The sequence below is a fragment of the Podarcis liolepis genome (genome assembly GCF_965112155.1).
Source record: "Podarcis liolepis genome assembly, chromosome: 1".
Classification (NCBI taxonomy): domain Eukaryota; kingdom Metazoa; phylum Chordata; class Lepidosauria; order Squamata; family Lacertidae; genus Podarcis; species Podarcis liolepis.
Window position 1 is genome coordinate 77,580,454 of NC_139554.1, and position 25,415 is coordinate 77,605,868.

A 25,415-nucleotide genomic window follows, 5' to 3' on the forward strand; every position below is an offset into this window, starting at 1 on the left:
AACAATTCAAAATAACTTTATAAACTGTCACATTTCTCCTTTGTACATCCTTTTTGCTGCATACCTCAGGTTTGTTATTGAAAGTCTGCAAATGGTGCTTCTCTGCCTCCACTCCCCCCACCCTCCCTGTTCAGTGAAAGGCAGCTCGTTGAATGCAAAACTACTCAAAACCAGCCTTCAGCACATTATTCACAAGAGCTTCAACATAGTTCAAATCCCCTTCCACCAATTTCCACCCCCGCCCTTTCAAAATGAAGTTCCTCATTTGAGATATTTCAACAAAATGGGAAATGAATGCCATCTCTGGAGCAGTGTTTTCAGGAGTGGATTTAGAAAGGATAGCAAACGCCTGCAACTCCTGTAAGACAGAGCGAGTCAAAGTTTATCACAGAATAGGCTAGAAATACTGTGGTTCAAGTATTAAACCAAATTTCTGAGAAATCGCTAAAGTATCCACATTTCTGATAAATAAGAACACAGTAGGAGCAAGTATACATTGCTGTACACTGCATATAAAAGTGTCTGTTTTAAACTGGAAAGACAGGTGCAGAGACCAAAAAAGGGGGGGGGGCGATCAAAGCCATGAAAATTGATAGTGTGTCCTCTCCCCAACACACACATACTTTTCTTTGTCCAGCTATTCCACAAGTTGAGTGGGATCTGCTGACATTTGGCTCTTGAACTGCATTCCAATCCACGCCCATCCCTGTGTGAGAATGGGTCACCCTGCAGGAAGGCCCGACCACGTTCAGTTGCTGAGTGGGGAGGGGTGTCTTGCAACATGCAATTGCATTATCCCTGCTTTCCTCTGCAGAAGAAGAAAATCCTTGGCTAGAAAAGCCTCCACTTGTTTCATCTTTGGGGCTTGGCCTTTTTCAGTTCCCTGTTTCAAGGGGCTCTTCTTCAGGGTCCGCCTTCTTGTGTTTCCTTATATGTTTGTACTTCTCAACATAAGCCTTCACAAGATTAGCCACCTTCACCGGGTTAATTTCACCACTTTTGCTGTGGCAGATCTAGGAATGGTAAAAGGGGATTGAGTTAGTTTCTGTGAACCTAGCATTAAATCACCCTGCCTTTTTCGACTTCAAATTCACTACCTGAAAGAGAAGGAAAGTCTTGTGCCAGCAGCTAATATTCAGTTTACAGAGCATGACTTAAATGGGGCTTTTCATAGCCATTTGCCTAAGTTTAAAATAAGATATTTCCTCTTGTCACCTTTTGCACCGCCTTCCGAAGAATATCTTTGTATTCCTCCTTAGTGATTTCCCTCTTCTGGTAAAAGGGCTTAATTGCGAGTTTCACTTCTTCCACAGCTCTCTCTTGCATGTGAAGTTTCTTCATGTACTATAAAGGACAAAAAAATCAGTTAACCAAAAAGCTGCCTGCAAGTAGGGTTTTCAAACTAAGTTATCAGAGCAGTGGTTTTTAAATTACAGGAGGAAAATATGCTGCTTCCCCTGTGGCAGTCCTCGTTGTGCTGAAATGGGGGGTGGGGATTAAGTGGGATATGCAGACATTGTATTATTTCAGGTCTCCTCAGGAAGTACAGTGGTGCCCCGCAAGACGAATGCCTCGCAAGACGAAAAACTCACTAGACGAAAGGGTTTTGCGGTTTTTGAGCTGCTTCGCAAGATGAATTTCCCTATGGGCTTGCTTCGCAAGACGAAAACATCTTGCAAGTTTGTTTCCTTTTTCTTAACACCGTTAATACAGTTGCGACTTGACTTCGAGGAGCAACTCATAGAACGCGGTGTGGTAGCCTTTTTTGAGGTTTTGGGTGATTTTTGAAGCTTTTCCAAAACTTTTCCGACAGTGTGCTTTGAAGGGGAAAAATTCGCTAGACGAAAAAACTCGCGGAACGAATTAATTTCGTCTTGCGAGGCACCACTGTACAATAGGTTCAGGGAAAGCCTACTAATGAACCGCACTGTTAATTTACTGAATGCCTTGCTACAAATTACAGTGACTGTGAATAGCTTAGACCAGTTATCTTCAACCTTTTCAAATCCAGAACCCGCTTTTAACCGAAACATACATTTGGGGACCAATTTCTTGATCTTCTACCATATATTTGCATGTTCATAGTGCTCCTGTTGCAACCCACCTAGGATCAGGCTAGGACCCACCAGCTGAACCAGTGGCTTAGGTGTATCTAAAAAGCATCAGACCCATTCATAAAGGACAGGTCTATCAACAAAATAGTTTAATGTTTCACCAAAATATTTAAATGCTCAGTGGTGATTTACTTCTAGCAACCAAGGGTTGGGGATAGCTCTCTCCATGAAGCATCTGTTGACTGTTCTGAAAGACTAGACAAGTCTGATGCAGCAGGAGAATTCTTAGATTTTATGGGAGAGATCCTATGCAGTTTGAGAGTTGATGTTGTGCAAGCAGTAGCACAAGAGGTAGTACACAAAGCTTAAATGTCACCAAGTAGAATAGCAGTTGCACTAAGACAGGCACTGGACTTGGCTGTTGTGCTATGCTAAGAATGGGGCTCCCGCACGCTCAAGGGCTGTTGTGCGAGTGTGCTGCTCCATTTGGGTTTTGCCCATGAGTTCAACTTCATCATCTTAACGAGCCATCTACCTACACTCACCTCCTCATTTTTTGATTTATCCACAGGGGACTTAGGTGCTTTGCCTTTCTCCTCTGTATCTCCTGTGGAAGCTGCCTGAATTCCTGGTTCTGAAGCTGTTGCCAGATTGCCAGGTTCCGGAGTCAATCCTTGTCCCGCCACACAGCTAAGCAGAGGGAGACTCCCCTGCATGATGAACTGGACGGTGGGCTGACTAACAGGCGCATAGGGAGGCAGACTTGAGGGCAGTGGTGCTGTCAGAGGCAGGTTTTGGTTGTAAACCTGAAAACAAAGGAAAAGAAAAAGATCACAGACCACTTCTCATATCACAACATGTTCTCTACTTCTGAATGCCACTGAATACCAGCTGCCAGGAATCACAGGCGAGGACAATACTGGTGGGGCAGGTCCTGTTTTTAGGCTTCCCTGGCTGGCTACCGGGAGGAAAGGATGCTGTACTCACTGGAACACTGGCCTGATCCATCAGACTATTCTTATGTTCTGAACAAATGAGGGTGGGGATATGATCCATAGGGATTACAAGAACAGCGTTCATTTAAAGGGACACGTATATTACTTTCTGCTAATTCTAAAAGGGAAAAGTTTGTTTTAAATTGTTGTAACCTATCCTGGGATCTTAGAGGGAAATGGGGGTAATAAATTAAGATAATACTGAGCTCACATCAGCCCCACTGGTGAGCAGTGGGTGGTCTTCAATAAGTATGTTTGTATGCAGTCTAATAGCTGATTTTAAGATGTCTAAAAAAAACCCCACATATTTAATAAGCTATTGGAAATTAGAAGTCACAAGCCCATGGCAAAGCAGCAGGACACAGTTTCAATCTTTTAAGTAGGGGAATGCCAAAGTCAGAAAAATTATTGCAGTACATGGGCTGAATGAAATGTACTACATGTGGGTGGGGGGGGGGAGAGGAAGAAGACTGTTCCACAATGAAGTCAAGTTGGGGGCACAAGTTTACAGATGGAGTGGAATGGCCTCCCATGACACTTGTCTTACGGCGTGGAAACCAACCTGGGAGGAATCTAGATCAGGAAACATAGGCTCAGGAATCATATAATTGGTTGGAGGAGGCTCAGTTAACTGCACCTGATTTAATGTCTGGGTCAAATCCTCTGCTTTCCAGACCCCTTCTTTCGTTCTCTGCTGTTTGCAGAATGGCACCCCTGAAAGATCCCCAGGAAGAAAAGCATATCAGAACAAAACATCTAGATGATCACAGCAAATAAAAACACTTCAAGTTATCAAACTTCATGACAACCTCAGAAGAATTCAGTACAGATGGTTTAACAAGCTTCCCCAACTTCTTAAAATGAGATTTTAGTCTGCAAGCACAAACACGTCTCTAAGTTCCTAGAAATACCTAGCAAAGCTGAATTCATAGCTTAAAGCTCATTAAAAGTGGCACAGACATTTAGTTTATGAACTGTGATCCAGGATGAGGGTGGAAGAGTTATGCTTGTTTATGAGTTAGTTATGTTTTTATGATGCACATACCCATGTTATAATCTTCAAACTACACATGTAACAAGTGTAACAGGAGGAATCAAGTCTCTCTTTAAATAACTCTAGCTGTTTTGGAAAGTTTTAAAGAATTCCTTGCAGTACTAAACACTGCTTAAGCACGCATGCATATATGCTAGAGAGAACTCCATGGCTTACTTAACAAAAACAAGCATTGTTTGCTATTACATCAGAAATGGAAACCATAGTTTAAGCTTCCCCTCCAAACCAAGAAAAAAAAAATCTTGCTTTGGAATTCTGCTTTCTGGGAAAGAGAAAACCAGTTTGCCAGGTTAGAGGTAATGGCAAACTGGATTGCCACCAAAAAAAGGCAATGTCAGAGGGCATGAAGCAAGGAGAACGCATGCAAGGTGAATACTCACTAACGTAAGTGCCAAACTACAGCGAAACTGCACCCCTTATTTTTAACATAACCTGAGGCTCTCATTTAGTGGGACCAATCCAACCTTGAACCATGACAACCAACTACATTCCGTCTCACTTCTAATGAGAAAAGCAGCTCCTATCCCCATGGCATCGACTTTTGCCATTTTGAAGATTTACCATGCACTTACTTGCTGCTTTGTCTGCAGTCACTGCATCACTTTCTTCCTCTTGAAGATTCCACGTAACTCTTTTCACTGGTGCTTTAGATTTCAACACAGGACCTTGAGCTACTGCTTCTGGTTCATGTTTATTTACATCAGTGGCATTCTCACCCAATGTAAGGCCCCCACCTTTAGTCTCTGTTGGCGTTTTGATTTCAGGCAAAACTTTAATTGGCATTGGCTCATCATGCTCCTGTACAAGTTCCTCCTTCACTGGAAGACAGTCTGATAAAAATGGGCACACATCATCAATATCTTCGTTTCTAACTTCAGTTTCTTCCAGTTGCTCACTACTTTGGCTAGCAAGTCCTGGTGACTCATAGCCTGCTGCCAATTCCTTCCCAGTGGAAGTATCTATAGTGTCAGGTAGCCCTCCAGAACTTGCACACTCTGCCTGATAAGATATTACAGTTACAAGTTTCTTGCAGATTTGCTCCTTTACAATGGTCTCTTCTAAATCAACTTTCATTGCTATCTCTTTTGGAGGGCTCTCCTGTATAGGCATCAGGTCTAGATGAACATTCAATGATTCTTGTGTTGAATCTTCCAAGTCTTGGGTCCAAGGAGGAGCATGATCAAGAGAACTGCCCAAGTTATCATCTGAGGATTTCTGGCCTTTCTGGTCCTTCTCTTGAAGAGGTAGCAGTGGCATCTCTTTCGGCTTATGTTTCCTTTCTTTGGAGCGTGACCTAGGTTGCAGTTGTTTCTCCCTAGACTTAGGCCCTTTGGACTCCCGGGGTCTTGATGGTGAGGATGACCTTGATCTCCTCTTTCGCTTCTCCCGGGATCTAGATCTAGATCTCTTTCTCTCTCGGGACCTTGAGGTTCTCTCCTTCTTGTACCTGTCATGGCTTCGCTCTCTTCTGTGCTTCTTTTTCTTCATTCTCTCAGCACTGTTTGATGGGGAACATTCCCTCCCCCTTCCTCTAGTGGCAGAGTGCTTTTTCTTTTTCCGACCTTCATACAACTCAAAAGAAGAGTTGCCTGGACTACCAGATCGTGATCTAGATCTCTTGTGTTCTTTTGCCCAGGAGCTTTTTGCCCTTTTGTCTTTCGTCTTATCCTTTGCTTTCTTTTTCTTCAATCGCTCATAACTACTGGAGCGGTCACTTGAGGAATGCCGAGTCTTTGATTTAGTCCTGTGGCTTTTGCTGTATTTCTCTTCAATGGAGCGAGAAGTAGATCTGGAGCTTCTATCTCTTGAACACGTTCTTGATCTAGATCTTGATCGTGTGCTTTTGTAGTCTTTTGTAGCTGCCTTTTTTCTTTTTAATGTGTTCTGGCTTCGAGAACTGGAATTTGATGGGGATCTTGAAAAAGATCGCTTTTCTGTTTGCTCATTTTTGGGTAATATCTGTAGACTGTTTTCTCTTACGGAACTGTCCACCTCAATTTTCGCTCTAGCCTTACCTAGGTCATCTTCAAAAACTACCCTAGGACCATTCTCATCCTCCTCATTTAAGTGCTCTACATCTGTGACTTGCTTGATGGCAGAGGATGTACAGGGTAGACTTGACAATTCCTCCTCCTCAGCTTTCTCTTGTTTTGCATCAGATACCTGCTCCACAAGCCTCTCCTTTATCATATCGTCATGAGACTCTGTGTTACTTGATGGCACATCTGATGATTCGGCCCCTGATCCAAATACATTTTCCAGTGTGTAAGGGGTAATGCGGCGCACTGTTTGGAATGTCTGGACTTTTGGACTCGCTATGGATATTGTTCTGGTGATATTAGCAAGGGGCAATCTTTCTGGACTGCTATTTGCTGAGCTTGAATCAGAGCCTGTTGGATCAAAAGGATCATATATTTCACTTTTGACTGGTTTAGTCTTTTTCAGCGAAAAGAGGGGCGACGGATTCTCCTTTTGCTGTACTTTATTGTCCACAGGCCGGAAAGTATTGCAAAACCCAGGATTAGACAGTCTGCTGGAATGTCCCACATTTCCAGGGATGTTGATTTTAAAGCTCTCAAATGATGAGCTTCCAACGTTCCCCCTTGAAGGAGGAAAGGTGCAACTGGCATGTGCAGCAGCAGAGCCTCCACTTGTGTGCGCTTGTCTCTGAGGAGCACGCGACTTGCTGCCCTCCATTTTACTATCACCAGCTGGTTGGTTTGTACTCCCTTTGCCAGTCAACTGTGTTACACAGGAGCTGGGAATATCACTGTTTCGGTCACTGGCCGGCTGCAATCCCAAATGTCCACTAGTCGATTCCTTTTTAATCTTTGGTATCCTGGGGAGTTCAGAGATATCAAGCCTTTTAGGGGACAATTTCAGAGGCTGCCGCACAGGTACGGGTTTTGAGAGTGAACTCGAGTTATTGGACAATAATTTAGAAGATACAGAAAGAGGAGCCCCAGGCAGTTTAGAGCCTCCATTAAATCTGAATACTTCACCCAGTTTGGGGCCACATCTATTCAGATTTGCTAAACTCTGAGCCTGAACAGACCTTGGAGTCATTGAGTATTCAAATCTAATGGGAGCCCTTCCAGATGTAATCTGCAATGGATTCACTGCTTTGTTTGCTAGGCTTAGTGAAGAAGAGGACAAGGCGCAAGTATTTGAGACAGCAGATTTGGAGTTCGAATTCAGTTGTGAAGAAACCAAAGATTCAGCAGCAGAGCCGCCACTAACTGGAGTCCCCAGTTGGGAAGCCCCCTGCTGGGCACTGTCCTCCAAGCCTTCCTCCACTCTTGAATTGCTTGCTGAATTGTCATGCAGCAAAGAGACTGAAAGAGACACGAGAAAAACCCATGAAAGTTTTCCCACTCATTTGCTTGTACTATTCTATACCGACAATAACATCCCATAATTTTAATATGAAGTTAACACGGGACAACAGAATTGGGGTTTTAGCAACTAATTAACACTATGCAAGTGAACTGTCAGCTGTGCCAGCTAGCACAACTTCCAGTATGACAGTAAGTTACACCTCCAAGTGTCAACACTTAAAAAATAAAAGGGTTGGTCATTGCACCCTAAGCTCTCTCATACTAATTCCGTATAACCTCTGATCACTTACATATATTGCTTACCAAATCAAATGTGGGCAATCAATTGGTCTATTTTATGAAATTCAGATTAATGTGATACATTCTAGAAAGCACAACAGCAGTACAATGTCAATAGTCCTATACTGTTCTCTTCTATTGCTATGCTTTGACAAATAAACAAAATACTGATATGTACTGATTTTGTAGCTCAGTTGGTTAGAGCGTGCTGCTGATAATGCGAAGGTTGCAGGTTCGATCACCGTAAGGGACAGTTGCATATTCCTGTAGCGCAGGAGGCTGAACTAGATAATCCTCAGGGTCCCTTCCAACTCTATGATTCTATGATACTCTATGAATAACTCTGGCTACCAATTCAAGACATACTATTACAGGCTGCAACATGGCATTTGCTTGCCTGCTGCTTGCAAGGATTAGAAAGTGCTTGTGCGCATAACATGCTTACAAACTTCAGATCAGTCTAACTAAGCATTACCTGCTTTCTTTGCTGTCAACGATCCATCTCTATTAATGACGACGTCAGAACCACTCATCATAAGGAGGCTCTGTCCAGTCAGGATGCTCCCCAACAGGTCGGGCACAGGGGCTGGACCAGCTTCTGGCTCAGGTGTCAAGGCAGGAACACTCCTCCTAGAAATTACACAAGGCATGCCTTCTGATTTCACACTATACAGAACTATACTGGTTACATCATAATGAAGAAAGGATCTTTGACATCCTATTAATATAGGTTTGAGACTGTAGCACATCTCCACAAACCTGAGGCAGCTACATAGGTTAAAGATGAGCCATCCCCAACCAGTCCTATTGCTACCAGTGTTTTCAGAAGAAACAGCCTACCTTGAGTTGATGGCATACAAAATAACTATAGCTAGTGGGATAAGAAAATAAATGGTCAAGTATTATTTTCTTTATAGAGGGCTGAAAATACTATGAAAAGCCTTGCTATTGGGGGTGGGGGTGGGGCAGAAACCCGGTAATATGCAGAGTTGTCTGTACTCCACAATCCAATGCAAGTGTAGAAAACCTGCAGAATCTCATTCTCATTTCATTTAATGTTTGCACCCATTTTTCCTTCCAAAAATGAAGCCTGAAACAGCTAATATAATGAAACACATATAATATGGAAACCAAAGCAATATAAAAAATGCTGCAATAATTGTTTTCAATCCAATACTTGTCCCCAGCTGGATAAGCTATGTGAACATTTACCAAGACCAGGGAAGGGGTGGGTGTTGCAACTGGCATTTCTGAAAACCCAGAACCTTCAGATAACACAACATTTGAAGTACCATCTTGGCTTTCTGCCTACTACACACTTATAACATTCTCTAAGTCTGAGACAGCAAGAAAGAACATGGAGCACAATCCAGTCATAAGTTGAGCACTTGTTGATTTCAACTGGAGAACGGAACGTGTGCTTAAGAGTGCAATCCTCTGCAAATCTACTCAGAAGTAAGGCCAACTGAGTTCAATGGCATTTGCTCTCAGGTTAAGAGCATATAGAAATGGAGCCTAAATTCTGCTCCACCAAAACCCAATGGCCTTAAAATGTTTTAGTCTGGCCCATCCATACCAGTGGGCAGCTGCAGTTTTGTTTTTAATCATTTTGGTCCTGTGCACTGTGTATAAGCAGCCTGCTCAGCCTGTGTAAGTCTTTTGCAGCAGCAGCAGCGTTTCTTTGCTTTGCTGCAGCCTAACAGATTCTTCCTGCTGCTCTTGAAGCAGTTGCTTTCTTTTTTAAAAAAGCAAATTATAACAGCTTTCAATTATCCAAATGAACACAATAAAAACACCCCATCTCACCCACATTTTTATTTAAAGAGATACAAGTAACAAAGAAATAAAGGAAAAAACTCAGTGTATAAAACAAACTTCATTAGTGAAACAAATCAGCCGACCTCGGCCAAATAAAAGGTGAGTTTTATTCACATCTCTGCTTTGATACTGTGAGTTTGAGCTTTCCGACTGCCTACTGCAAAACACAGGAGTTACAAAAGAACCCCCAGTATTTTAGGTATCAGTGTCTTTGCACCCAAGAAGCTCACTAAACTCAACCATCTCATTAGAAGGTGCCCCAAAATTACAAAATGGGACTCCAAACCAGAAGACTGGAGGAAAACAATGCAGACATTCCATAAAAAAGAAGTGAGACAAATAAGATGCTCCACTGATGTTTTGAAATGGCTCCAAAACATGTACCTCTTGTGGATTCCTAGATCCATAACTCCTTCTGCTTAGCCAAGGCCACATCTGAGAGAAAAGCTAGCTGCCTCTACACTCAACCTGCTTCGCAGCTGAGCTAACAGGCTTCACACCTATTGCAGAACCATTAACTCTGCCTGCAACTCCACACATACTAATCCTACAAACACTTACTCTCAAATAACACCAACATTACAGAATAAGCAGAAGGACTTCTAGTCACTCTTGCTTTTCACAGTAAGCATTCTATACATCACACTTCCCTCCCATTGTTACTTTTAAAATCAAGGGCATTGTGCAATTGTCAAGAATGTGGAGAGCTAAGAAATACTGATCTAAAATATATGGAGTCACTATATATCATGCATTTAAAATGTGGCAAAGCAGTGTAACTATACCAAGTGTTGCCTGCATAACATGGAAATACGCCCACTGCTATAAGCCAAGCAGGTATAACCAGATCTGGCTGCAATTGTTCATGCTTTAGAATGCACACTGACCTGGGAGGAAGGCCTACTGAACTCAGTGAGGCTTACTTATGCGTAAGTTGCATAGGAATTCACAACTGGTCACCTCCAGCTTGGCTTACTGTAATGTGCTTTTTAATGAGGCTGCTTTTGAAGACAGTTCAGACACTTCAGTTTGTCCAGAATACTGTTGCTAGGATGCTGGATGATGCAAGCCAACTGGAGCATACCACTTGCACCTTACACTTTCTGCACTGGTTATCAATTCATTAGGATATTTATAAACCACTAAAGAGCCCCGCACCACAATAACGATATAAAATAAAAACTAAATAGGTAAGAACAAATAAAGCAGTTCTAAACAACAACAAAAGACTGCCTTCTGGAAAAGCCTGTGATTTTTTTAAAAAAGGTTTTTTTAAAGGTTTTAAAAAGGAGTTGTATGCATTTCAACTGCAACGGGCAGCATGCTGCACAGGGCAGCTGCTACTGCATTGAAAGATTAAGTCTAAGCTGACATGAAACCAAGTTCTGATGCATGAGGTTCTACTATGTGGGCACCCATAGACAGTGCTTTTTCTTTTTTTAAGGAAAAAAATGGTGCTGGGACTAAGTTGTTACAGTAAGTGCTGCACTTTAACATTTTTTTTATGGGGGCGGTTAAGGTGCCAGTACTGTGTATCTTTGAGTCTCCCCAGAAATAAAGCACTGCCCATAGATCACCTTAGTCAACAGACAGGTATATAGGGAAGGAAGGCAATCCCTCACTTATCAGTTGTTGGCTTTTGACCTTGAAAGCTCTAAACAAGTTCAAATCATTGTACCTGAAGAATCACTGCTGCCCATATGAATTTTCTAGTAGATCATCTACTGAAGCCCTGCCCTCAACTCTTCTGTCAGGGAGGGGTTTTCTGGGATAGTGCCAAGAATATACAATGCCCTGCCAAAGGAAATATGCCCAGCCTATTACTGCTTTTCAATGAGTAGTGGAGGCATATTGTCCAGCAATATTTTTTAGGCCCACTTAAAAAAAAAATCTGACTGTTTTCAATGGAGTTTTTTATTGTTTACTTTTAAAATCGATGATAGCTATACTGTTTAATATATTGCTTTAAATTCTGTTGTGGTGTTGCCACCATGATCACTTCTTAGAAAGGCAAGATAGATACACAGTACTGAAACAAATAAAAATATTAATATATTAAGTGTCCAAACTGGAATGGCCATAGCATCAGACATACATCTAAAATACGCTTTTGGTGTTCCCCAGGAGCCTTATCCTGAATACACATACACAAACACCCCTTAAGCTAAGTGCTCTGAAAAGTCCAAACTGCTGCAACAAGCTACTTCCCATTTTGGAACTCCAATTTGCTTTTGCCTTACCTGTAATAACTCACCTGGAACTTGCCTTCTTTGGAAGCAAACATTTGGCTGCATTCCTGCTCTTTTGTAGATTCTCCCCTAATTCTCAATGAGCTTTGGCCCTCTTTGGCTCTAGAAAGAACATCTCAGTGATTTCGGCTTACGCTTTGGCTCCTAATAAAAAGGAAGCAGAAAGCTCCCTAAACCTTAAAGCATTTTTTAAAAATTTGACAGGCATGGATCCACAAGACAGAAGCTTCAGTTTTGGTAGTCTCTCGGGGAGAGGAGCAGGAATCCAGTCAAATGACCCTGTTCAAATCTGAAGTAAGGAAAATGATTCTTTTTCCTCTGAGAAAACTTAGTATGCAAACCTTGAGCTATCTCTCGGCCTAACCTTCCTCACAGGGTCATTGAGATAATAAAATGGGGCCAGGGAGAGAACCACTAAGCAACTTAGTGGTAATGAATTAATAACAAAACTAACAAAAGCGAAAAGAAATGAAACTGCTTTACATAACTGTCTCAAAAGAGCCCATAGAATTTGTGAATCATGAAATATGTCATCCATACACCCCTTCTGATGCAGTGAACAGACCCCTACCCATCATTTATATCGTGAACCAAAACCGACATGTGAACACAAGACAAAACAAAACAGCTGCTTCTTATCATGTTTAGTTGTAGTCTGAGTCTTCAGCCTCAGGGACAAAGCCAGGCATCAAGCTCCCTCACTTCCTCAAAATCCCTCCTCAAAATCCACCTTTTCAAAATCCCATTCCTCAAGTCTCCATTCCCCATTGTAACTGAGCCCAACTGCATATTCTTCCCCTCTGTACCCCCTGCCTCCATCAACCCCCTTGTACCATTTTCTAGCACAACAAACTGTAAGCCCTTTGGGGCAGGGATTGGTTCCCTCATTCTTTCTAACGCACCATGTAAATTTAATATTATTAAAGCAACAACTACAACCGAAAACATCTTTTTCAATGTGATAAAGCAGGGCTGTGATAACCTCCACCCAACGCCAAAGAAAATCCTCCAGATTACCCATGTTGAAAATCCCCGAATATTTGTCCTATTCCATTTGTTGTCTTCCCCTTTTTCCACTTACACATTTACTCCTCCTTTCTTGGCAAATTTCCCAGTCGCCCACCCTTTCCCTCCAGTTTGTTTAGGGCTCTCCGCTCCCAACTGCAAGAGAACCTCCCAGCTCCAACATTCCACCTCATGCCCCAGTTAAAGGGAAACTGCCTCAAAACGCTCTACCAGCCGGCAGACGCCTGATCTGAACTGGACATTGGGCATCCTTGAACAAAACAGACCCAAACAGGGTTCCCAGGTACTCAGCACTGTAGGAAGCAATGTTAGCATGCCAAGGATCAGTAGCCCAGGACTGCATGAACCTGGCAGCCTAAGGGCTGCTTTAGAAACACATTGCTGAACATGTGGAACACTGCATTGGTAAGCTTGCTGGGTGTTGTTTTTTTTTAAGCATGCTTCCAAAATGAGGCCTGAATAAGCAGGGAATGGGGATAAGCATGCAGTAAGGTATTCTTTGCACAGGAGGCAAGCTCAATGGAGAGCCTCTCTCTTTAGCCCTCTCCCGTGACGGAAGCAGCAGGGATGTCTCACTGGAATAAATGACAGCAAGAGACTCCACCCACAAGCAAATATTCCCTTCTCCACCACTACAAAAAAAATCAGGGTGAGCTAACAGTCTAAAGAAGGAATATGGATGTGCTATGTGTGAAGAAACAATTGGGCAGACGGTCCTTGTCCCTTTCCCACCCTCAGCTTCCGCCCTCAAATTTGATGACAATTTGATCTCAGGAATATGCTTATTTAGGATTTCATGGTGGCCAGCAGAGATCTCCCGCTCCCCTAATTAGAGAATTTCTGACTAATTTTAGGGGTCTTTCACAAGCTTTCCTAGGAATTCCAGAGTCTTGGGCGACATTTGTATCAAATGCTTCCCTTCCACCTGTCTGGTGGAATGAGAGAATCAAACTAGTGAGAATGAGTGTGTGTGTGTGTGTGTGTGTGTGTGTGTGTGTGTAAAAGAGAGAGCATATTTAGAGTTATATGGTTGCTATTTATAATTGCTCACTAAGGTGAGAGTCATCACCTTAGTAATTTTAGGAATAGTGACCTATTCAGCAAACTGAGAAAGGAAAGGATTGTAGCTTCTTCAAGCCAACTACAGCTAAGCCAGGATTTGAACTGTCTTTCTATCTGTCATGGATGCTTTAGCAGAGATTCCTGCATTGCAGGGGGTTGACTAGATGACCCTTAGGGTCCCTTCCAACTCTACAATCCTATAATTCTCCACATATACACACACGACACACACTATGCTATGGTCTGTGGCACTGAGCATGAATCCATGAAGACTGCAGAAAGGGCTTGAGGTTTCAACGCAGTGTGAAAAACAGGAGAGACTACAAACTAGAAGAGAACTTTGTGCACCTCACTTCTCTTGCTGCTGCTTTGTATAATAGAGCATCATGTGGCTGGCCTTACCCAGGAAGCCCCATAGCGACTGGTCGAGCGACAGGACGATGGGATCTTAGTGCTGATTGAGAAAGGCCTCTTCTTTTGTTGCTCACAGGTGAGGCTGAATTTACAGGAAGCTCTTCATTACTAGGAGAGAGAAAATTTTGAAGATCACAACCAACTTCCATCTTATCTGAGCTTTGCCTATTTTCTTAAATGAAATATTCAAACTGAGAAGATCAAATTCTGTCTTCTGATATACTATAAAAGTTTCTGAAATAGCAGGGAAGCAAATAGGTTAAGGAACATATAGAGTAGGCAGACTTAAAAGATTAGCTTTAACCTAAATAAGCTTTATAATCTAATTTGGATTTAGCCCCATTTTTCTTCTTTCCTGCCTATCACAGATAAAGTCTCCATGCATTTCTGAACTGCAGTTCTTTGTTTTCTTCCCATTTGTCATATTTCATACCTGTTATAAGGATCCAGTTCAAAAGGATCTCCAAACACAGAGAGAGAGGCTGCTCCAATATCTGCTCTCATAAGGCCAAGAGAGGGTTCCATTGGTTTGTACATGGAAGGGATTGAAATGCCACGTACAGGCTTGCCAAGACGAAGGGTTTTTGCAATTCGGGAACGAGAAGTCAGCTCAGTTTTCACCTGGGAAGAAGGAGAGGTTAACTTTATGCTCAGAACAGGATTCCCACCAAACTCTACGAAAATAGAAAACATGACTACGTATCACAGAAATATGAGGGGTTGCATTCTCTACTCTGCAACCCTCTTAAAGGGGATCACAGAAAGTAGGTGAAAACCTTGGCCAGTAGGCCTGGAGACTGTCTGAGTATATGAAATAAAGTAATAATTACTCCTAAATAAATAATGCTGTATTACAAGAAAATTGTAACAATGCTCTATTAGAAGAAAAGCATAAACAATAGAAAAATTTCTGCATTGGTGAAAAATCCAGGAGCATACTTTTATTTTTTTTCCCTTCCTCCGCCTTGCTCGGCGTTTGCGTCTCTTAATCCAAGTTCCAGTGCTCTTTTTTCCAGCAGATGACTTGGTATGAGGTTTTTTACCTGCTGATTTCTTTCTCCGCCCTGTATTAGGTAAAATATAGAAAGGTTTTGGAGTTGGAGATCAGCAAATACAGGCTATAACCTGAATTACTTCTGTAATCTGAATGCTAAATACAATCCATTTTCAAAAGGAAAAGAAACACGTGTCAGAAACACCACAGCCTAAATTTAAAGAGACATGCCCTTCAGGAGAGAATAAATGGAGATTATTCCAGAGGTGTTCACTCTCTGTTGACCTCTCATTTCCTGTGGCTTCAACAAACTGGTATTAATTCAGATGGCCCTGCCGACACTGGTCAGGTTCATATGTCATGGAAAGCCATAGTCTAAAACAAACTAGTATTTATCGCGAATAAGCAACATGATTGTGCCCTCTGCTAATTTGCACCAGCTTTGCACCACCTTTTTTCTCAAGCTGGGAAAAACAAGCCACCACACTTGGCTTAGGTTACACAAGAACCAGTGCTTGTGGTTTCTCTCCGACCAAACCATGAGCAGAAGTCAAGGTTTGTTCTTGGCCTACAGCTTATTTAGAGGGTCACCAACCACAAGCACTGGTTTCACATATAAAACTAGGTCAGCCACTCTGTGGTCTGTTTCCTATCTCCAGGTGGGGCGAAGGGAAGCAGGCACAACCGAGCAGCATGCATCAGCACACTGCTCACTCACAGTAAACCAGAGTTTATTTCAGACTATGGTTTGCTCTTATGTGTGAACAAAGCCACTGTAAAGCCATCAGAGGTTACAGACCATATGAAACTAATGGCTGGTCACTTGAATGCCTGGAGCATGTATGGTGCAAGACCCTCCAACCCTGGCTCATCTGAGGGTCCATAAAGTGGCTAGTTACCTCACCAAAAGAAAATCTGTAAGGCGCTATTATGTCAAAACAAACACCTGAATCAATCCACCAGCTTCAAGTGCAGCTGCCATCTGAATATTCATTAATATCCCACACACTTGGTAGCGGTTTTGTTTTTCCCTAGAGTTATTGACAGCTACATAGGGCCTGCTGCACCCACATGAACCAGGCCATGCACTTCAATCTTCAGAGAAGGCTCTGCTGCGTGTTCTGCCTTTCTTAGCTGCCTGCTGGTTTTATTGGTGCTGCTCATATTCTGGGCCTTTTGATTGTTGTTTTACGCTTGTCTGTTTTGTTTAGCTGCCATGGAGGCTTCACTGTGAAGGCTAAAAGGAGGCACAGAAACAGTTTACCAATAAATAAATGAAATCCACCGACAGCTTGAGTATTGAAACAGTTAGTGATGTCATACTGGGGGAGGGCAGGGAGACAAAGGTTCAAATCCACTGTGAGCCATGAAGCACACATGGTGATTCCTGTGCCTATCAAACAGCTTCACCCTAACCTACCTCACAGAATTATTTTAAGATGAAAGGGTGGAAAGAGAGCTGTGTAAGCCTCATAAAAAATTAACTAAGAACTATCACCACCATTTTTAGCAAATTACCTCCTCTTCGTTTTTTCTTGGTTGTGGTTCGAGGAGTCAGCGGTCTCTGATATACAGCTGTGCTCAGCCCTGCTGCGACTGCATCAATGGTTTCATCAAGAAGGGAAGACATAAGGTATCTTGGTACATGCTAAAAATCAAGATGGGAAATCACAATTATTGATTTACTACAAAATTAAGGAAGTAGAAAAGCCGCCCCCGCCCCCCCCAAGCCCAGATTTCTTCCTAAATCAAACCGTCTCTTCACTACAATTAGGAGCTTTCTCCACTCAAAATCCTCCCCTCAGAATGTGCAGTACCTGAATTCGCTGTGCAGTTGTTATGCGATTCCTGTTCACTGTTGCCCGCACACGCTCACTCTGACGTGTTCTGGCTATAGCTCGAGTTCGGACACTGGGACGTAGTCGACTGGTGGTAGGGACGACATCAGCTATGAGGGAAGCAACTTCCTCTTCACTCACATGATCTGTTTCTTAAAACAAGATCAGCTGTCAGCTGTGTTTCAACCAGCACCTGAACACCTTTCTAGAGACCTAAATCCAGGCATTCTGCTAAGCCTCCAGAACAAAACTGGCAAGGGTTCTGGAAAAAAAGAAAGCTCCTTAAATCCCTTTGCTTTAGAATTCCCCATGGACAGTGCATTGTTTTCCCTGCCAAGGCAACTACCAGATCCAAACACCAGTTTAGATAAAGAGATGGTTATGGAGCAATTTACTGTTCACCGATGCCAATGCAATGGTGTGGCTGACTCTAGGTGTTACAAGCTTGTACAATGGACACCAACATTAGCTGAAGTAGTGAGATAAAAACGTTGTTTTGTTACTGGTTTTTAACACTGAACAAGTGTTCTTTTATTTATAGTAATATTGATTGATTTATATGGGGAAATCCTATCTCAATAAAAGTCATGTTGCATAAGCTGTGGGAAAGTCCTGTTTTCTTGAAGAACAGCTCTCTACAATGCAAAGCTGAGCTACTAAAGAAAATACTTGCCAGCATCAACAGACACAGCATTTGCTGGTGCACATGGTGGGCAGAACCATTCATCGACAGGTATCTCACTCAACGGAGGATTAAGGCATTCCATGTGGTATCTTTTAAAAAGAAAGAAAGTGGCCAGACAAACATCTTTTTTTCACTAAGATGATACATGCAGGAGCTTCCTAACAACAGTAGCAGACAATTGTAGAGACATACATAATTCTTTTGAGTGCAAAGGAAGTTCTGCAACTCTTTGAAACCTCCTCATCTCCCAAGCTGGGCTGCTTATACAAATCTTCAATCAAAGCATGGCTCCAAGTACCTCATGGTTCTAGCATAGCACAGAATAGGGCATACATTATTATTGCTCCTATGGAAGTATCTCCCAAACAAGGCCAACTTGTGCCCTATGTTGTATTCATTGACCTTCTATCCTCTTCTTATAGGCTTAGAGCACATTAAGGACCACCTCCCACTTAGCTTTAAGTAATGGGCACCTAAATAAAAAAAATCCCTAGAGAAAGCAAAGCAGGTCTTCTTTGAGCCTACAATGACAAAATTTCGTTTTTCTTTTATAGCATGTAAACATCTGGTGGCTGTTTTCACACCTTAAATTGTTTTATAATTTATTATTGCACACTCTGTTTTTATGGTATAAGCTGCCTTATCTCAGTGATGAAGGGGAAAAAACGCTACATTTTCAAGTTCTGCCTAAGAAAAATGAAGATCTTCTAGCAACAATGTTTTTCTAGCATTCCCCCCTGCAAGAGGAAAAAAGGCACCATACCCATCAAACATGTCAACCTAGCGGGGTAGAGGGGGTGGTGAGAAGAAGAAATTACGCTATATATTTTTGTGTTTTTATATTGTGAACTGCCCTGTGATCTTCAGAGGAAGCGTGGTATAGAAAATTAATAACATAAAATACAGGCAGCATAAAAGAGAAAGAGGCGTCTACAGGCCTAATATAGTGTGAAAGCATCAGGCAAAAGTAGCATACCCAAGGAGGGTTTTTAAAGGCAGAACTCCTTACCCATGATCACAGCCATCGCACAGCAACAGGCAATCTTCTCGGTCGCTTCGGCCACACACTTCACAAAAGGTAGGGTCCTCCTCCAGATTATCCTCCTCAGATTTTGCATTCTCAACAGGAATCTGAGCAAAGTTGAACATTTTTAGGAAGTTTTACACTATCATGTTAATAGCTACACTAAGCATAGCCACTATTGCAAACTCAATAGTGTTTGCACCTGGCCAAGCACCAGTCAACTTCATTATCCGCTTTTGTGCAATGGGGCACAACATTCCTGTTCCCCTATGCTCTCTACATAAAAGCATGCTTCACTGGTATTTCACCTGCAATACAAGCCACAATGTTCTTAGGCAAGGACTAGAAGACCCATCCCACAGAAAGCCACCATAAAGAGAGCACACACGGATTGGGCTGTGTATAGAAAGGCCCTTCTACGCATACACATATAAGCCAGATCTCTAAGTGACAGCTGTAGCCTACCCAAAAAACATTACTTCTGAAAATCAGTGTTGGAAAAATTGCTTATTCCAAAACCACAACCATTCATTCAAATGAGCAATTCCCATCAACAGTGCCATTAAGGAAAGGTTTCAAAGTTTTAGGATGGTATTCAGGAAGGGGAAAATTGCAATGAATTCTGAGTTGAAGGAGAAAGCAGACACAAAAAGTTTTACAAAAACTGCATGAAACATGGATTCTGACTTTTAACTTTCCATAAGTCAATGGAAAACCTACTTTCTTCAAGATTTCTCCACCCAGGCGCACTCGAACGCAGATAGATTTAAAAAGTTTGCGATCTACTGGACAAGAGTTGGCATTCTGCAAAGAGAAGGAGGGGATGTGTTATTTATTTGATTTCTTACCCGCCGTTTACCATAAAGTATCAGAAAGGGTACAACAATAAAATATGCAATTATAAAACAATTAAAACAGCTAAAAATGAAAAGTAAAAGTAATTAAAACAGTCCATACATAAAAACCATTAAAAACCATACTAAGGTAAGGGGACCACATCAAGCACAGTTTTTAGCTAAGGTAAGCCAAAATCTGCCAGATTCTGCCAGAGTAGCAATTTTGGTTTTTATATCACCCAAATAACAAGATTGGGAGCAACTAATATTATTGGTATTATAGAAAAAGAGAACAAGGTAATGAACGCATGCACTTTTTAAGGTCTACTGGGTTCACATTATTACTGCAAAAACTAAATAAAGGTTGGGCTCTAGTAGTTCAGGATAATAACTAAAATGGTAGATTCTACTGATCTAGTTCTTCTTAGCCAGTGACTGTAAATCTGCACTACAACTTGATCCCATACAATGAATCTCTACAAAAATCATGACGCATTTTGCACAAGATGATCTGAAAATTGCCTCAGGTATGGTATTATTTTTATCAGGTCACCTCAAATTATACTGTTTATTGCCTTTGCAAAAAAACTGTAAACAAACTGAGTAAGATAAATTATGCAACAAATCACACTTATCTAAAGATTTCTTACTTTAGACCACTCGACTATACAATCCAAGCAGAAGTAATGGGTACAGTCTTCAGGCGTTCCAACAGCCTGGTCCCTGAATGTGTTGAGGCATATTGGGCAGTTTTCAGCATCTTCATCAGAGGAAGAAAGAAAGCCTCCATTAAGTTGCGGCTTTGCTTTAACCAAATGTGTTGATTGCGTAGCAGCCATTTCCATTTCCTCCTCCTCCTCCTCCTCCTCCTCTTCCTCCTCCTCTGAATCTTACAAAACAATGAAATAATTCCTTAGTATTTATTTCCACATAATGCATTTTGGATTGAAGTGCCCTATGATCCTGAAGAGAAACAACAGTCAAATAGATTCCTGGGAGAGCATGAATACCCACTTTCAGTGCTAAAGCTTCATAAGGCTGCATTATTCAGAACCGGCACTCTACAGCTATCCCATCTATTTCCATGATTCAACACCAGTGGGCGCACAGTAGCCCAATGCTATATTAAAATTTCAGTTAACTAGCAGTCATCATATGTATGGCTTGCTTGATAGGAAAAAGAAAAACCCAAATAAAGTTACAGTGTTTATCAGGGTATTGCACAGCAAGAGGGAGTGAAGTACTGTGGTTAAAGCAGATATAGGGAACCACAGGTCCTCCAGGTATCTCTATCAGACTTTTGGGACTCTGCCCAGCCCAGCCAATACCCATTCTCCAGGCCACATCTCTCACTGGCCCAGCTCTGCACTCTCCTCTAGTGATTTTACCTGTCCTTGAATTGTGACAATACTGCTTGCTTGGATAAAAGAATGGCACACAACCACTTATGCAACACACACCACTGGTATGCAAACCCCGGGAGAAAGCTTCCCACTAGGTAATGTGGCCTTCTGGCTGAAAAGGGTTCCCTGCACCTGGATCAAAATGTTGAGATTGAAGACCAGGGTATTCAAATTCCTGCTCACCCACAAAGTGGATGATTTCAGTCTAGGTTGTTATAAGCATTCCACTCACATAGAGCATGAATGCTGCTTGAGATCTTTGAAAGAATGGAGAGATAAATATGCTAATGACAGTTTACATTCTATCTCATCTCATTTCATGTGTGAACCATGGCCCAACACGGTATATCCAGTTAAACAGCTGCTGGAGACAACTTGATTCCATAAAATAGTAATGAGCATAACACTGAGCTGTTTTTTTATCATCACCTTCTAGATCTTCATCTTCACCTTCTTCATCCTCTTCACCTCCATCTTCATCAGTATCACCTTCCTCCTCACTGCCCGTGTCATCAGAGTCCCCACTATTTCCATCGCTGCTTTCTTTTGAACAAGAGGAACATAAGAGGGGCACAGAAGGGAAGAACATGAGTGCTCAGGGCCAACTATCATGTAAGGCAAAGAAAAACCAAAGTCTTTACAAAAAAATCCAACCATCCATTAACATGTAGTACTGGTGGTATTTCCCCCTCCATGGTTGTGCGTACCATTCCATATATCGGAAGTGTTGATCTCTTGCCAACATCAAGTAACTACATCTCCACCACCAGGGAGGGACTCATGAAGAAAATAACAGGCAGTAGTAGTGGCCAGTCTCCCTTATAGGAGTTTGTATTAGGAGCTATCCAAGACCATTGGTATTTAGTTTCTGTTTGCATATTACATATGCACACACGAAACTGTATAATCAGTACATCTATACAAAAACATGGCATTGGTATCAGAAACAAAATTATTCTGAGAGTCTACCTCTATTTTTATTTTCCAACCAGAAAAGAATAGATTTCTAGTTCTCATGGCTGAAAATGTGTGTGCAGTGAGCTGCGAATCTCAAAAACAAAAAGGAAGGGTGTGAGCAGGACTTCAAGCTGCATATTGTTTATCATCCCTCCACCATGAATAGCTGAAACAAAATAAAATTAGGCCAAACAAAGTGTGTAACATTAATCAATTCACATTGTTATTCTTATCAGGGTATTTGGTTTTCTAAGGAAAAAAAGATAGTTGTTGTTCTCTTACTTCCTCTGCTAAAAAACCCAATAGTTGTATTGCACCACACACTAACGTGCATGAGAGTCTTAACGGCTAATGCTTGCAATAGCATTTGGCTGTGTAGGGAATTCTAGCCATCAGTGTTAGCTAAGTAAGGAGCCATGTATATGAAGCTTCAGATTGCTAAACGTAAGAAAAGCTGGAATGATGTAAACAGCCTTGCCCAGGTTGGCACCTTGTTGCTGGAGTACAACTCCCACTCTCTTTGGCCAATGGCCATGCTGACTGAGGCTGATGGGAGCTGTAGTCCAAAACATTTGGAGGGCCTCAGGTTAGGAAAGGCAGATGGTTTCTAAAAAAGACCACCAAGTTGCTTTCTGTAGAAATGTCTTAACGTTTATAGAGTAAAACTGCAAACCTCACTTACATCCAAGCTTTGAAGTGACTAGGAAATAAATTATGCCTATACAGTTGTGAAGCCATGAAGAATATCTCCAAACACAAAACCACAGACCAGTTTTCTCTTGTAAATGCCTTAAGGTTCAGAAGCTCCAGCAGTTTTAAAAATAAGGCTCCGACTAGTTTCAGTTACCTGCGTCGCTGAAGAGCAGTGCAGTCGTTCTTTTGACTTTGCCTACTGCAGCATTCTTGTTAATGAGCTCGTCCTGACTGTCATCATCCATTGCAGGGCATCTGGAATTGGCTCCCTAACAAGAAACAAGTTTCAAATTGAAGGCAAACTTTTGCAAACAACACAAAACGCTGAATACATTGTTTGTGACTTTGTACGTGCAACCTGGACCATGTCATTCTCTGGATGACATACAGAAAAAAAATATTATTAGGGAACATTTAAGTTACAAACTGAGAGAGAGAGAGATGCAATTAAACAGGGTATATCTTTTGCAGGAGATGTGGACACACGTGTTAAGAGTTTGGTGGGCAACAGTAATAATCTGTATATATTTTTGTGCGACATCATTTCCATGGTGATAGAATGACAGTTGTCAAGATAGTGGGTGTCTAAAAGACAATGAGCAGGGCAGGTCCAGTTTCACCTTGTATGTGACCAGGTCAGTCTTTTTCCACTGATTATTAAAACACTTTACAGACAGCTGCACACCTGTAATGTTTTCAACACATATCAACAAGTAGAAGGCATGCCATATTTCCTAACAGGATTGGAGAACCAGTTAGGCAATAAAAATATTCTTCCAAGAAAGTCTCTTGCCCACAATTGACCACCCCTGCCCAACAATTAAATTGGATTTGAAAACAAATTGATTCTGCCATGCTATCTGAGAGCAAGCCTGGACCTCCAAGTCATGTTTTATCTGCATCTAGGAAAATACCAATTGCATAGAAATGTTATGCTAATACTTAGAAATATAGGATATTTATTAAGCTATAATTTATTTATTTAGTAGGTGCTAATAAATATGAAATGATTTTCCCCACATCAGGCTGCAGCTACTGGAATAAAGCAAGCAATGCTAAATTTTTTGAGGGTTTATGCCAGACTTGCTAAACTCAGTCTAGGACGGCTAGGAGGATTGGTTCTGTTGGTATAGGAGTCAGTTTTATACAGTTTGGAAACATATTTTCTTCCTTGTTCCTTTATTGATACTGAGCTTCAGTTGGGTTGGACCTCAGCCTAACCCTATATCCAACAGGTTAGAACACCTTAACAGTCTATATGAATTGGGGCATGGGTATCTGATGGACCACCTACTTCCACATGAACCTGCCCACTTACTCAAGCCCAGTAGCACCTGCCTCCAGAGGTCAGAAGGGTGGCAGACAGAGGCAGCATTTTCTGTTAAGGCACCCCATTCATGGAATGGTCATCAGTTATGGCATGTCACTGATGCAATGCTATCCCTCTGGTCTGGCACTTACACTTTTATCTTTTCCAGTGCCAGGCAGACGTTTTTCTTCACCTTTCTTTAAAATAATAATAAAAAAGATTGCCTGAATTGGATTTCACCCTACTGTGCTGAGTTGTTGGGGGTTTTTAAACCACTATTTTATTGTTTTAACATATCTGGGGGTAGCAGTGCTGAAGGATGAGATTTGTAAAAGCCCTCCAAGCAAATAAAATACATACTTTATGCCTGACTAGTCAGCAAACAGTGGTATCAGTCCTTTGCATGTTACCTTTTCCCTCATAGTGTGGAAGTGGCCTAAGGAGAGGCAAATCAAGTACACACCAATAAAGCAAAATAAATACAGAAAATAAGTCTTTGGCGAGAATGTCATCAGGTGCAATGCAAGACTGTTGCACCAGGCAGAAACGGCCCACTCATTTTTGAATTCTAGTACCGGTACTTATACCTGGGATGGGGGGGGAGGGGCGCTCCCAATATTTTTGGATTTCAGCTCCCAGTTTTCCCACACCACCGGGCCACTGGGAGTCCAGTAACAACTGGAAGGCCGCCGGCTCCCCATCCTTGACATAGGCCCCCCACCGGACTGGGAAAGCAGAAAAGCGGAACGCATCTTAAAATAGAGAAGGAAGTGCGGGACTCTCCAGCCAGCAGCCCAGCGCAACCGCCTTCCTCGCCCGTCACCGGGTCGTCGGATCCGGGCAGCGGGTGCCTCTGAAGGACCACCATCCCGGAAATGGGCGCCACCTCCGCTCACCCAGCCAGGCTCCCTGGTCTGACCTGGAGGCCCCAAAGGATCCTCCCCCTCCGCTCACCTGCCAGGAGGGGACCCCACAAGGCTATGTAGACCGGAACAGGAGAGGAATGCGCACGCGCACCGGCTGCTTTTTTACACCCCCTTTTCCCACAAAGGAACGCAAAGCGGGGCGCGGGGCAGGGGGTGGCAGACGCCGCGTCGCAAAGCAGGACCGCTGGGAAGGCCGAGAACGCCTCCGGAGCCGACCCGGAAGGGAACGCGCAGATGTTCCGGGTTACCTGACGCGGCAGGCGGCGAGAAGGACTGTTCCATTTCGAGGCAAAACGCGGGGGGGGGGGGAGAGAGCAAGGGCGGAAGAAGAGGCGAAGTTAGAGCGGAAGCCCCACGGAGCCGCGGCGCAGTGTGAGCGCCCGGATTCCGCTCCAGGGCAGTGGCTGCGATTGGGCGGCGCTGTTTCGCCGGGGCGAGTTCGCGACACAGCGAAACGGGGG

General features: G+C 42.5%; 1 protein-coding gene across 6 annotated transcripts; it reads right to left on the reverse strand.

Annotated features, from left to right (window-relative positions):
• On the reverse strand, positions 1-25,199 carry PHRF1 (PHD and ring finger domains 1). 6 transcript variants are annotated; one of them, XM_083479436.1, is made up of 18 exons: positions 24,983-25,199; positions 22,874-22,988; positions 21,499-21,612; positions 20,317-20,555; positions 19,551-19,634; positions 18,816-18,937; positions 17,795-17,895; positions 17,101-17,267; positions 16,802-16,931; positions 15,229-15,353; positions 14,723-14,910; positions 14,278-14,397; positions 8,196-8,350; positions 4,676-7,438; positions 3,687-3,763; positions 2,600-2,860; positions 1,216-1,344; positions 1-1,013 (listed from the first exon to the last, which is right to left on the reverse strand). In XM_083479436.1, exons 2-18 carry the CDS (start codon positions 22,962-22,964, stop codon positions 876-878), a joined length of 5,004 nt encoding a protein of 1,667 aa, XP_083335562.1. In that variant the 5' UTR covers positions 22,965-22,988; positions 24,983-25,199; the 3' UTR covers positions 1-875. The 6 variants fall into 6 exon arrangements, with proteins under 6 accessions (XP_083335562.1, XP_083335561.1, XP_083335566.1 ...); XM_083479435.1 differs by having other exon boundaries at positions 17,101-17,273; positions 24,983-25,185; XM_083479440.1 differs by having other exon boundaries at positions 20,317-20,426; positions 24,983-25,184.
• Between the last annotated feature and the right edge of the window lie 216 nt (positions 25,200-25,415).

Coding starts and splice junctions, on each gene's coding strand:
- PHRF1 (XM_083479435.1), bottom strand. CDS start 22,964: ATGGATGATGACAGTCAGGACGAGCTCATTAACAAGAATGCTGCAGTA. Junction 8,351..14,277: donor GTCGCTATGGGGCTTCCTGG/GTAAGGCCAGCC, acceptor TGTAATTTCTAG/GAGGAGTGTTCCTGCCTTGA. Junction 7,439..8,195: donor GTTGACAGCAAAGAAAGCAG/GTAATGCTTAGT, acceptor TGTCTCTTTCAG/TCTCTTTGCTGCATGACAAT.